Source organism: Anopheles nili, chromosome 2 (assembly GCF_943737925.1).
Source record: "Anopheles nili chromosome 2, idAnoNiliSN_F5_01, whole genome shotgun sequence".
Classification (NCBI taxonomy): domain Eukaryota; kingdom Metazoa; phylum Arthropoda; class Insecta; order Diptera; family Culicidae; genus Anopheles; species Anopheles nili.
The window spans coordinates 25,426,495-25,439,283 of NC_071291.1; the positions used below are offsets into that span (position 1 = coordinate 25,426,495).

At 48.2% G+C, this 12,789-nt stretch overlaps 4 protein-coding genes across 5 annotated transcripts; 2 read left to right on the plus strand and 2 right to left on the minus strand.

Annotated features, from left to right (window-relative positions):
• Positions 1-251: 251 nt before the first annotated feature.
• Positions 252-4,177, plus strand: LOC128721583 (transmembrane GTPase Marf). 2 transcript variants are annotated; one of them, XM_053815353.1, is made up of 9 exons: positions 252-463; positions 542-831; positions 898-1,128; positions 1,198-1,305; positions 1,402-1,413; positions 1,600-2,523; positions 2,599-2,736; positions 2,810-3,006; positions 3,094-4,177. In XM_053815353.1, exons 1-9 carry the CDS (start codon positions 274-276, stop codon positions 3,293-3,295), a joined length of 2,292 nt encoding a protein of 763 aa, XP_053671328.1. In that variant the 5' UTR covers positions 252-273; the 3' UTR covers positions 3,296-4,177. The 2 variants fall into 2 exon arrangements, with proteins under 2 accessions (XP_053671328.1, XP_053671327.1); XM_053815352.1 differs by lacking the exon at positions 1,402-1,413.
• LOC128721584 (NKAP family protein CG6066) lies at positions 4,147-5,898 on the minus strand. The gene has a single exon (XM_053815354.1). It carries the CDS (start codon positions 5,896-5,898, stop codon positions 4,204-4,206), a length of 1,695 nt encoding a protein of 564 aa, XP_053671329.1. The 3' UTR covers positions 4,147-4,203.
• A 798-nt stretch (positions 5,899-6,696) lies between these two features.
• On the plus strand, positions 6,697-9,240 carry LOC128720325 (glycylpeptide N-tetradecanoyltransferase). The gene is made up of 2 exons (XM_053813993.1): positions 6,697-7,833; positions 7,930-9,240. The coding sequence occupies exons 1-2, from the start codon at positions 6,697-6,699 to the stop codon at positions 8,500-8,502; spliced, it is 1,710 nt and encodes a 569-aa protein (XP_053669968.1). The 3' UTR covers positions 8,503-9,240.
• Positions 9,241-9,358: 118 nt separating this feature from the next.
• LOC128721357 (60S ribosomal protein L13) lies at positions 9,359-11,105 on the minus strand. Its single transcript, XM_053815101.1, has 3 exons — positions 11,068-11,105; positions 10,334-10,604; positions 9,359-9,963 (listed from the first exon to the last, which is right to left on the minus strand). Exons 2-3 carry the CDS (start codon positions 10,574-10,576, stop codon positions 9,547-9,549), a joined length of 660 nt encoding a protein of 219 aa, XP_053671076.1. The 5' UTR covers positions 10,577-10,604; positions 11,068-11,105; the 3' UTR covers positions 9,359-9,546.
• Between the last annotated feature and the right edge of the window lie 1,684 nt (positions 11,106-12,789).

Below are 12,789 nucleotides of genomic sequence, written 5' to 3' on the forward strand. Positions count from 1 at the left end.
ACCGAATTGATCTCAAACCCTTGCGATCTGTTTCGGCGCGAAACGTCCCTAGTGAACACGTGAGCAGGCACCGATGCATGTTTGTAGTGTACGACATTTATCGGACTCAAGCGAATTAGTGTGAACAGGACGCAGGACACGTCCAGCTGATCCTAGATTCAGTACAGAACCGCAAAACAATTGTCACGCACACCGTGTGATCGCTTCCATTCTCGTTTGTGATTAACCGTCCCACGCGTACCGATGGCAACCTATCTAAACCGCACGCTGTCGATGGTGACGGGAAACGGAAACGCTTCGATGTACGAAACCGCCGCTCTGATCGATCCGAATTCACGCACGCTTCATAACAACGCGACTGATGTATCGCCGCTACAGATCTTCGTGCGAGCCAAGAAGAAGATCAACGATATATTCGTCGAAATCAACGATTATGTTGTCGAAACGACCGGCTTCATCGAAGGTATGTGCTGGTCGATCGAAGGAGTTCGACGAAAGATTGATTGCATACTGATACTGTCTTTCTTCCACTTTCCGGCAGAGCTGCCAGCGGCGACAGAGATCGTTGACAAGGCCGAAGCGGCGGAGTTCAAAAGCTACGTGCTGAAGGTGAGAGGCATCCGGGAGGTGTTGGCCCGGGACAACATGAAGGTGGCCTTTTTCGGGCGTACCTCGAATGGCAAAAGTTCCGTCATCAATGCGATGCTGCGCGACAAAATTCTCCCGAGCGGTATCGGCCACACGACCAACTGCTTCTGCCAGGTGGAGGGAATCGATGGCCACGAAGCGTACCTTGTGAAGGAGGGCAGCGACGAAAAGCTCAACGTGACGGTACGCATGGTCCTGTGTTCCGGTTAGTATGGGTGGTTCATGTAAAACTACTTTTCTCGTTTCCAGTCCGTCAAACAACTGGCGAACGCGTTATGTCAGGAAAAACTGTGCGAAAGTTCGCTGGTGCGTATATTTTGGCCCCGGGAACGCTGCAACCTGCTGCGAGACGACGTCGTGTTCGTCGACTCACCGGGTGTGGACGTTTCACCAAATCTGGACGATTGGATAGATAATCATTGCCTAAATGCGGACGTGTTCGTGTTGGTGCTGAATGCCGAGTCCACAATGACACTAGCGGTAAGGAGCTAAGGAATAGCTAACAAGGATAATGCCACCATGTACACAGTACGCTCGAATTCATTGCAGGAAAAATCGTTCTTCCACGAAGTGTCCACACGGCTCTCGAAACCGAATATTTTCGTGCTTAATAATCGGTGGGATGCATCGGCTTCTGAACCGGAGTTTCAAGAATCTGTAAGTAATTAATGAACCGTAGGCAATACACATCCATAGAATGCTCGCTTATAATGTTTCACTATGTTTGTCGTTTCTATCACACTGTTGAAGAAGGATCTGGAAAAGGTAATGAAATGCGTTCTGGTGCACCGCTTCTGAACAGCCTACACGCTTTCATTATTTTTCTGTCCGTGTTTCATTGGCTCGTGTGTAGAAGTTTGCTAGTTTAATATATTTACTTAACACACAATGATGTATATGCTGTGAACGCAATCTCGATTTAACGTACTGTCGTTACGCTGTTCTTCACAGGTTAAAGCACAACATCAAGAAAGGTGCATAGATTTCCTAGTAAAGGAGCTGAAAGTCGCATCTCCAAAGGAAGCCGAAGAGCGTGTGTTCTTCGTTTCGGCTCGCGAAACCCTGCAGGCACGGCTGAAGGAACAGGAAGGTCTACCGCCGTCTGCCGGCGCCCTGGCCGACGGTTTTCAGAACCGATACTTTGAGTTTCAAGATTTCGAACGCAAATTCGAGGAGTGCATTTCAAAGAGTGCGGTCCGGACAAAGTTCGAACAACATAGCTCCCGGGGCAAGAACATCGCCAGCGACATGCGCATGATGCTGGACAGCATCTACGAACGGGCCAACGTGTTGCGGAATCAGAAGCTCGAGCAAAAGAAACGCCTCACGGACCGTATCGCCAATACGGAGACGTCGCTCATGCAGGTGACGCGCGAGATGAAGATGAAAATTCACACCATGGTCGAGGAGGTGGAGCAGAAGGTGGCGAAGGCGCTGAACGAGGAAATTTGGCGGCTGAATGTGCTGGTGGACGAGTTTAATCTGCCGTTCCACACTGACCAGCTCGTGTTGAATGTGTACAAGAAGGAAATCAATGCGCACGTAGAAAACGGACTCGGATCGAACTTACGCGCCCGGTTGAGCACGGCGCTCGCAATGAACGTGGAAACTGCCCAGCGAGAAATGACGAGCCGCATGACCGCTCTGGTACCGTCGGAGAAGATCGTCACTCAACATCATCAGGTGATCGCTCGCACGCAGCCCTTCGAGATGCTGTACACGCTGAATTGCCAGAATCTTTGCGCCGATTTCCAGGAAGACCTGGAATTTAGGTTTTCGTGGGGCATCAGGGCAATGATTGCTCGTTTCAATGGCAAGCTTCGAGCGAATAATCGAAAGGCGATCACGCATCATCGACAGAATAGCAATATGAATGTAAGCATGAGAAGGAGGGGGGAAAAAGGATAATAGTAATAGCTAATGGCTGTCGTTTGCTCTCAGATGTCACAGGTACTATCTCCAACTTCACCTATGTGTCTTATGCCCGAGAACGAGCTAATTACGAACGAGCAGCTATCGGTGATTTCTAAGGTGGCAATTGCGTCGATTGGATCACAGGGAACGCTAGGTCTAGTGGTTGCTGGTCTGGTACGTAATAATACAAGCACATATGCGGTATCCTACGAATGGTAGTTGATAGCAGCTTTCTTTGTATCTAAAGATGCTTAAAACGATCGGATGGCGTGTAATAGTCGGTGCCGGCGTGATCTACGGCAGCGTGTACCTATACGAGCGACTTTCCTGGACCAACACGGCGAAGGAACGAAACTTCAAAAACCAGTACGTGGAGCACGCGACACGCAAGCTGAAGTTGATTGTCGATCTAACATCAGCCAACTGCAGCCACCAGGTGCAGCAGTAAGTAAAATTTTTCGCGTTTCTTCCGAGGTAGCGCTTTGGGGATTCTGATTGGTGTAATGCGTTTCCCAATTTCCCACTTTCCAGGGAGCTGTCCAGCACATTTGCTCGGCTCTGCCGCGTAGTAGATACCGCCAGCACGGAGATGAACGAAGAGTTGAAGCAGATCGAAAGCTCGCTCGGCGTGATCGAGACCAACCAGAAACAGATCAAGTTGCTGAAAAACAAAGCCAACTACATCATGAACGAGTTGGAAATTTTCGACAGCAACTACATAAAGGCAAACTAGACAAACTCCTTCACGATGCTTACTGTAATGTACACCGTGTAATCACCGATTAGATATGAGTCTTCAGTAGATGAAACTGCCGGGCTAACTATATTGGTTTGGATTTCATCTATTAAGATAGCAAAAAAAAAAAACAACCAAAAATGTGATGATTTATGCCGATTCGGTAGAATACAACGTAGCTGATGTTGTTAACATTACCGAGCAGTTGGGTAGGAAACACGATACTATTAATTTAGACAAACCGTGTTCTTACTATTGCAATAGCACATTCATATTGGATTTAGCACCAAATAATCTTGGTCACCATAAGCCACCCTGAAGGGTGTTCTAGAACAGATGAAGCAAAATTGAAGTAATTTTTTTTGGACAACCGGCAATATTTGAAGTAAACCAGCAGAATTCATCATAATTCTCGTGGTGCTATGGTTTACCAGCAGCTGAAAAAGGGCGTAGGGTTACCGTACTATAGGACTAGGCAGACGCATGTGTGTAAACTAATTCTGCATTGTATCCCTTGGTTGTTTCTGCGTTGTATGATACTATTTAATGTAATTGGAAAGGTAGTAAATATCATTTCTATATTCAAGCATTGTTCGATATGTAAAAATTAGATCGAATCGTTTACTGTTCGTGAGCAAATGTAGGAGGTGTGCGCGTGATATGCCACTCGGAGTGCGGGCACGTGATCCAATTCAACCAAAACGCAACCCGGTCCTCCCAGCCCGCGGCTGGTTTGCACAAGCTGATAAACAAATTAGGTGGTGCAGTTGCGTGAACCTCGTTAGCTAACTTTTTACGAAATAAAATGAACAAAAAAAACGTAAACGAATACGTTATTTAGTGTTGCAATAAAACTAATATTGATTTATTAAGCTGTAAGACTTGCTAGTGGTTCTGAGACTTGTTTACTTTTTGTTTTCCGATAGCTTTGCGCTGATCATCTCCTTGAACTGGGTCAAGATCTTGTTTTCGCGCTTCTGTCGCTCCTCCTTACTGAACATGGCTAAGGCTCGCTTCTCATCCGCCGAGTAGATCTGATTTTCCTTACGAATACGTACCGCTTCCATGCGCCTGTGCCTGCTGCCGCTCATCACGTACCCGACCTGTTCGAAGTTTGCGATTTCGTCGGAAGTAAGCCCGATTTCACCTCGCCGCGGTATCCGTTTACCCTCCGTCACGTAGGCAGCCATGGCCGCACCTTCACCCGGCAGGAGGGCTCGGCCGAAATCTTTCTGGTTAAGATTACCACTCGTCTTTACAGGTCCCACGACATTGTCTCCTTCTTCGTCGACGGAGCGGGCCCTTGAGCCGCCAGGATGCGGTTCCAAGTCCTTTCCAGCCGTCCTGGCCATGGCTTCCGACTTCTCTATCCAAACCTCTTGCTCTTCACCAGAGGATGATGAGTCCGAGGAGGATGAAGAAGGATCGGAAGAACTCGACGATTCGACTTTTTTGGCTTTCTGTTTCTTCTTGTTCTTCTTCTTTTTTGTGTCCTTTGACTTTTTATTTTTTTTCGATGATTTTTTCTTCTTTTTGTCCTTTTCTGTTCGACGCTTGGAGGATTTTTTCTTCTTCTTTCCCTTTGCTTTTGCTTTTTTGTGCTTCGAAGAGCTCTTGTGCTGCTGGAGCTCTTCATCCGAGCTGCTGCCCTCCGACGGAGAGTCACCCCACGCTTCAGGTGCACCTTCGGTTCCGATTATTTCTCGTTGTAATCGGCGCGACTGCATGAAATCGTCGTCCATCATATCGCGGTTCGATTTTCGGTAGCTTCGGTCGGCATTTCGCTGCGATGCATGAGCATCGTACATGTCGTGCATCCAACGGTTTTGCTGTACGCGGTCCCCATAGTCGTGCCGTTCGCCACGGTGGTCATCATCATCTGGCCGATCTCTTCGGTCGGGTTTAGAGTGATCCCTCCATGCATGCGGACTACGCGACTGGCGTCGAGTATTTTCAGGGCGCTGGTAGTTATTCTGCCTATCGTTGCTCCGATGCATTCGCTCATCGTCCCGACGATCCGATCGATCTTCGGAACGATCTCTTCGTGCACGTGGACTACGAGATCGATGACGCCGATATTCCTCTCCTGTGTTGTACTTGCGTGTATCGTCATTCGGACGATTTCTGGCGTCGTTTGTTCTATTTCTGCCATCCCTGGATGGCGCCCTTCTTCTATCACGCGGACTGTAAGATCGGCGGTTTTGTTGATCGTCTTCTCGGTTCCTCCGAGGCGATCGAGAATCACCTCGCTTGCGCTTCATCTCCGGCGTTCTCGATTCCCGCCTTCTATCATCATGACGAGTCCTCATCGATGGTGCCTCGCGGCGATCTCTGGACTTATCCGTTCGTTTCGGGGAAGGAGAACGTCTTCGATCGGAAGGCTTTCCTGCATTTCTCCGTTTATCGTCATGACTGTGGCTGCGTTGCACTCTGCCATTTCCACTGTTACGATCTCTGCTATCGTTACTGTAGCTGCTGGTGCTGCTACTACGGCTACCACTGTTGTCGCTGCTTGATGAGCTGGATCGCGAACTAGACCTACGTGCGGTTGCTTTTTTGTCCCGTTTGCTACGACTACGTGAGCGGCTTCTAGATTTCATCGTTGCAAATGTAATACAATTTGTTAGTCAATACAATTATCGGTACGAAAGCGGCGGTGGGTGTTTGTTTATGCGTTCTGTTTTTATCGCTTTTCGCCCAAAGCGACGTTTGACAGCTCCCGCTGCACGGTGTCAGCAAGGACATGCAACGTTCACGGCGATCTTATTCCGTCGCGTGGAAGACCACAAAAGGATAAATGAAAATAATGAAATTATGCTTACAGCATGCACAAATTAATAAAACCGAACATAATAGAGGCAGTTTGTCACCATTTTCTGCCCTACCGCTAACGTATAACGCCGAAAATAAGGGCGGAAAGAAAACACGACCGCAGCCATTGTGTCATCGCACTTGACAACGCGCCGTGTTTTTGTTGGAAAAGCGAAAACTGCTCGCCCTCCCATTTTTGCACAAGCGCCCCGGTCATCGTCTTTCGTAGAAATCATTCTAGATTTCAAGTGGCCAGCGGAATCATAACTCGCTTAACGTACCCCGATCGACGTGCCGTTTCGTGAACGAAGTCAGGTGGGGCACGCGGTGGCATAGCAAAAGAGTCTAGGCCCGGTGTTGCAAAAGGCTTGTGTCATACGGTCCGTGGCTAGAAATCGTTCGGATATCGATCGCGTGATAGCCCAGCGCAACAGAGCAATAGGCGAAAGCGAACGAACGGTGGGAGGGGAGAGTACGTACAGTTGAATAGAACCCAATCATAACCACAATTCGTCTAGTACCACAGGAAGGAACGACGTACCCAGCTGTTTCGCTTCGGAACGTGATCCGAACCCACCCTTAGAAAGATGAGCGATGAAAACGGCAAGGCAGTGGTCACGGAAGTGGCTACTGGTGTTTCCGCGGGCGGCGATGAAGGTTCCACGGGCGGCAAGAACAACAAAAAGAAGCAATCGAAACCCACGGGGACGAGCGACGAAAGTAAACCAGTGCCTGTGACGAACGGGGAGCTGTCGGCCGCCAGCGGGTCTGAAGAACCGGCTGGCCGTGGTGACGAAAGTGGAGCAAAGTCAAAGCAGCAGCAGAACAAGAACAAGAAAAAGAAGAACAAGCAGAACCAGAACGAACAAGCGCCTGCTTCGTCAGCTGGCCAGGTCAATGGCGACGAATCGACGGTTCCGTCGGAAGGCGAGGTGACCGATTCGGCCGATAAGGACTCCAATAGCTCGGTGCTAGATCACCCGCAATCGGATGACGACAAGAAATTCCCCGTTGAAATGCTCGGCTCGAACTCGGAAGCGGCCGATATGATCATGAACGTTCGGGATGTGCTGGAGCGTTTGAAGGTGCACTCGCGGTTGCTGAAACCCGCGAAGACACCGGAAGAGGCGTTGCACAAATCGTACAAGTTCTGGTCGACGCAGCCGGTCCCCCGGATGGAGGAGACCATTACTGCGAACGAACCGATCGAGGCGGACAAAGCGCTCAGTGAGATCCGCCAGGAGCCTTACGCACTCCCGGACGGGTTCACCTGGGACACGATGAATCTGAGCGATCCGCTACAGCTGAAGGAGTTTTACACGCTGCTGAACGAGAACTACGTCGAGGATGATGACGCAATGTTTCGGTTCGATTATCAGCCCGCATTCCTGCAGTGGGCACTGCATCCACCTGGGTGGAAGCGTGATTGGCACTGCGGGGTGCGCGTGGTCAAGTCGGGACGGCTGGTGGGCTTTATCTCTGCCATACCCGGCACGTTGAACGTGCACAAGAAGAAGCAGCGCATGGTGGAGATCAACTTTTTGTGTGTGCACAAAAAGCTGCGTTCGAAACGGCTGGCCCCGGTGCTGATCCTGGAGATTACGAGACGCGTTAATCTCACCGGGATCTTCCAGGCGGTCTACACGGCCGGAGTGGTGCTACCGAAACCCGTCTCCTCCTGCCGTTACTGGCACCGCTCGTTGAACCCCAAGAAGCTGATTGAGGTAACTGGCCTTAAAAGGCGTCCCCCGATTTAGTTGCGAATGAAGCCTTTTGCTCATAAGTCTAACCTGATCGCTTTTTTGTTGGGTGGTTTTTAGGTGAAATTTTCCTACCTGTCCCGCAACATGACGATGCAACGGTCGATCAAGTTGTACAAACTGCCGGACCAACCGAAAACCCCCGGCTTCCGGAAGCTGCTCGAAACCGATCTGGCGGCCGTTCACAAGCTGCTGGCGTCGTACCTAGAACGCTTCAATCTAACGCCGGTGTTCGACGAAGCGGAAATGCGGCACTGGTTCCTGCCGCAAAACGGCATCATCGATTGCTTCGTCGTGGAGGATCCGGCCAATCCGGGCACGATTACGGATATGGTCAGTTACTACACGCTTCCGTCGACCGTGATGCACCACGCGGTGCACAAGTACGTCAAGGCCGCGTACAGTTTTTACAACGTCTCAACCCGCACCCCTTGGCTCGACCTCATGAACGACGGTCTCATATCGGCCAAAAATCTCGGGTTCGATGTGTTCAACGCGCTCGACCTGATGGACAACAAGCAGTTCCTGGCGCCGCTCAAGTTCGGCATCGGTGACGGCAACCTGCAGTACTACCTGTACAATTGGCGCTGTCCGAGCTTGCAGCCGGAGGATGTCGGTTTGATACTGCTGTAAGTGCCCGCGCGTACACGAGGCCTACAGACGACGATTACGGCGCATATATGGGGGTGGTGGTGATGGTGTGGGGCTGACTGGTGGAACCAAAGCATTCTTATAAAATCGAACCGGGCCCGCGGAAGACACGTGGCTGCATGGAGGCGCTGCATAGCCGCTTCACTGCACTGCAGCCTTCCGTTTAGAATCGTTTAGTATTTCGGCATGGGGGGTGGTTTCGTACGCGTTCACTTTCCTCTTCCTTATAGCATGGATTACAATCCGTTTTTCGTTCTGTTCTAAGGCAATCTTTCCACTGTTTACAATGCCATCGGATCGCGGGAAAATTCAGCGAACATCAGGGGATTTACACTGATTTGTAGCAACCCATTTGCGGCACACAACCGATGGTGCTGGTGTAACACACTCGCAATCACTGGCGGGCCGGGAATGTCGAGAATGCTCGATGCACTACATATATATCTTTTTTTTTTATTGTGCTACCTTAACGAACGTTAGAATATCGTTCAAATATTTCTTTTCTCTCGTTTTTAATAACCTTATGGCATGCCAATGCCGGATTTCCAAACATCGTGAAAGTGTGTACAGTGGCGTAAGAGAATAATGCTAAGGTTACGTTGTTTCATGCCCTCGAAATATCCATTCAATAAAGTGAACGATAAAGAACTATACGAGTAACATTTCTTCTTTCTTTCCGGAAAAGCCGATGGCAATAACTTTCATTATTTTCGGGACTGGTTTTTGCTATGGCATATCCACACCGCTAAGTAGCTGTAGCACCGGGTAAGCAGAATAGCTGAAAGGAAAGCTAATGCCGTTTGGATTCTCGATACTAGTCACTGAAAGAGACGATAAGGATTTGGCTCCCTCTCGAAAATAAATCCATTCATTAACGAGGAAAGGAAAATGTTTTATTTGATTTCTCCTTTCCGCACCGATGTCTCACAATCAGGTTCTTGTGAAATTAACGTATGTTGTTGTTGCAGCAGTCGGCTAGCGGCAAAGGCGAGCTAGGCTAGAGTAAGGAGAGGAGCGTCCACCCGTTTACTTCTTGCCCTTCTTCTTGTCACCACCGGGTTGGTTGTTTTCGTTTTCCGCGGCATCCTTGGCCTTCTTGGCACGAATACCGTGGAAGCGCGCATGCAAACGAGCCTGACGAAGAGCCTGGAACGCATGGAACTTCTTCTGCTCCGGAGTGATCTTCTCCAACGTGACCTTCGGCCGCGCGTTTCTGATCGGCATGACCGTGTTCTTCAGCTGCTTGGCAAGCTTGCACTCCTCCGGAGTAGCTTCGCCCTTGCGTGCCTTCTTGTTGCGGTGAACCGGGAATAGGATCAGTTTGCTACGGTACTCCTTCAGGCGCTGCACATTCTCCTGGCGGCTCTCGACCGATTTGTTCTGGCGACGCGGATCCACGGCAATGCCGATGGTTTGAGCGAAGTTCTTCGTCAAACCAGCACCCTTTAATGAGGAAAAAAACATAGAACATATAAATATATGATGACTGAAACCATATTAACGTATTATCGGGACGTTTCCTACATCCCACTGCTATTGCTAATAGTTGCTGGAAGCGAACGATATCGCTTGAGTTACTCTAGCCTCCGTTGTCCGCCGAAATCTCATCCATGGAATTAAGGAAGAAGACTTCTCCTAGGCGGCAAAAGAGGCATAAGCGTTCTTTTACTGATGCATTGCTGTGTTTCCGCGTCTAGATCAATTTACCACACAAGCACAGGCCATGGTAAACAATCTGATCGTAGAATTTCCCATAAAGCAGTGCACTGAAACCGAAGCCAACGGCAGTATCAAATTCAGGTGCGTATCTTACCTTCAGTTCGGCGAGAGTAAATCCACGACCCGCACGGATCTTGGTGTTGTAGCGCTGCGATGGGCAGTGTACGATCGGGCGGATTGGGCCCTTGGCAGGGCGCGGAAAGACGGACTTAGCCTTCTTGATGCGGTTCTGTCTCCTGCGGAACTTGCGGGCCGGCTGGTTGAACCAGGTGCGAATGTGCCGCTGCCAGTACTTATGGAAGTGGCCATTCGAAATCATATGATTACCCTTCACCATCTTGACGGGTTATTTGTTTGCCTTGTGCCTAAAATGAAAAGAAACGCGATTAGTCGCACTCTACGGAAATGTCCTGCACAGCTAGCTCTCGAATGTCAAATGTCAAAATGGGAGATGCACACGATTGCTACGTATATGTTGGTACAAGCACGTCGACATAACCTTGCGTGGGAGCAGTTAAAACAAATTAATTTACGGCTAATTAGGGTCTGCACTTAGATGCATTTATAGAAAGCAAATTTCACACATAATTGCGAACCAAAATCGAATGAAACTCTTTGCACCACATCGCCACGAATCGCGACTATGAACGCCGCTCACTTTACGAAGAGAATCATCACAGGATCGAATCAATATTGCGCGAGTTTCGCACGACGTAGCAATTGTCACAACATTCATTTTGATACAGGAACGATAGAAGCGTAAATAAAAACACCAATTGGAATCCTAAACGTTCGTAAATCGTTACAAATTAGAAGATATATTCGCACCTCAACAAAAATGTGTTCAGACAAACACCATAAAGGCCGGAAAAGAGAGAGGTAAAGTTGTTTTCTTTGACAGCTGCTGACGGAGCGTGACAGATGTTGTACTTCCGTTTGGTCCGTTGACAGCAGTGTTTCCAGAACGAGTCAATGGTTGTAATGCGTTTTTATGAATTATTACAAATAGCGTACGTTACATGCGTTGGAGGCATAATTGCTTAAAAACTTAATATCTACACTATACCAAATATATATTTTTAGTTGGTAAACTAATTGTGGCTATACATTTTTCGTGAATTCAGAGTGAGAAATTCTTAAGCGTTTCTCATTTGAAATGACGGTTATACCATACATCAATTGCTTTAAAATAGATGTGAAACGGTGGATTGTACTATCTGCATGTCGAAGAGCTTAAAAATTAAAATTAAAGTTTTTAATACAACAATAAAAAATAAATTTGAACTTATAGATAGACGACCATGCATTTGAACTTGATTTCAGCATTTGTATCTTTCAAATACAATTCATGTTTTTTATAAATGATCAATACGCACGATATACTTGTTGCGCTTTTATATTATTTTTCTGTATGTTTGGTGCACTTTTGTACCGATACTATTCTGCTAAACCAATCTGTGAACTCAAGGCATAAAATAACTTGACAATAGTTATATTAAGAAATAAAAATAAGAGTAGATCAGAATCCTGCTCCAAATACTTGACGATAAGTAGTTTTCATGCATACAACTAGTTATTTAGAATAATCGATAGCTTATCGTTGGAAGGGCTTCTAGCGCAGTTCAAGCCATAGCTTTGGATGGAGCACTTTGGAGAGGGTTAATGCTTAAAATTCCCGTCGGAAACCATTTCCACTACCTCGCGCAACTTTGTGGCGAACATACACCATAAGTTTGGCAAAGCAAAATCCTACTATAGCTATCAGAATAACCGAGATATGAGCAGCGTTCCCCATACATAGCACGCAGCCAGCAGCGAGCGTGTGCAAATGAACGGAGCAAAGTTGCCGCTTCTTGCCTGTAAACAAGTCAAATGAATAATTTTCATTTCTCATCAGCCAAAAGTCCAGGAGCAGGATGAATATTCAAAAGCTGGCACGCGGCGCCGGATCCACCGTGACGGATTTGCGAAAGCCGATGTTATGCTGCTTTGGAAGACCTCCGATATAACCGTAACCGTTCCATCACCCGCCACCATTGGTGCGCTGTTGCGGTATTAGGATGAATGTCCTCAACCCATTCAGCAATGGTGCAACTTTGCAAGTCCTCCACACTCTCTGCACATACCAGAACAGGAAGTTGCCCTCGTGCATGCTAACGGTGGCGTGCCTTTTTTTTGTATGTGCGTAGTTTCGGATGCTCCACTGAAAGCTCGCGCAACATAAAACGCTTAAACGGTATTACCGCGAGGTAAATCCGCGCAAACGATGCTACGACGTGTCCTTCCCACCGTACTGATATGACGAACAGTTTGTGGGCCTGGTGTCACAGATGCGAAGATTATGAAAGTCAATTACTCGTGTCGTATGGCATGAGTACGGTTGAGGCTCCAGGCACTCTAGCTCGCATTGTTTCAAGCTGTGAACAACGCAGAGCACGTCAGATAACAAGGATAACATCTTGGGTAAGGTGCACAGCTTGCTGCGACGCGTAGAATGGAGCGCAGGAACGATTCATCAGTCACCCTGTTGTGCATAGTGCATTATTACAC

Excerpts from the sequence above, each read along its gene's own strand:
- LOC128721584 (XM_053815354.1), bottom strand. The coding sequence starts at position 5,898 with ATGAAATCTAGAAGCCGCTCACGTAGTCGTAGCAAACGGGACAAAAAA.
- LOC128721583 (XM_053815353.1), top strand. The coding sequence starts at position 274 with ATGGTGACGGGAAACGGAAACGCTTCGATGTACGAAACCGCCGCTCTG. Across the intron at positions 2,524-2,598 it reads GACAGAATAGCAATATGAAT|GTACTATCTCCAACTTCACC; the intron begins GTAAGCATGAGA and ends CAGATGTCACAG. Across the intron at positions 3,007-3,093 it reads TGCAGCCACCAGGTGCAGCA|GGAGCTGTCCAGCACATTTG; the intron begins GTAAGTAAAATT and ends CCCACTTTCCAG.
- LOC128721357 (XM_053815101.1), bottom strand. The coding sequence starts at position 10,576 with ATGGTGAAGGGTAATCATATGATTTCGAATGGCCACTTCCATAAGTAC. Across the intron at positions 9,964-10,333 it reads TTACTCTCGCCGAACTGAAG|GGTGCTGGTTTGACGAAGAA; the intron begins GTAAGATACGCA and ends TCCTCATTAAAG.
- LOC128720325 (XM_053813993.1), top strand. The coding sequence starts at position 6,697 with ATGAGCGATGAAAACGGCAAGGCAGTGGTCACGGAAGTGGCTACTGGT. Across the intron at positions 7,834-7,929 it reads ACCCCAAGAAGCTGATTGAG|GTGAAATTTTCCTACCTGTC; the intron begins GTAACTGGCCTT and ends GGTGGTTTTTAG.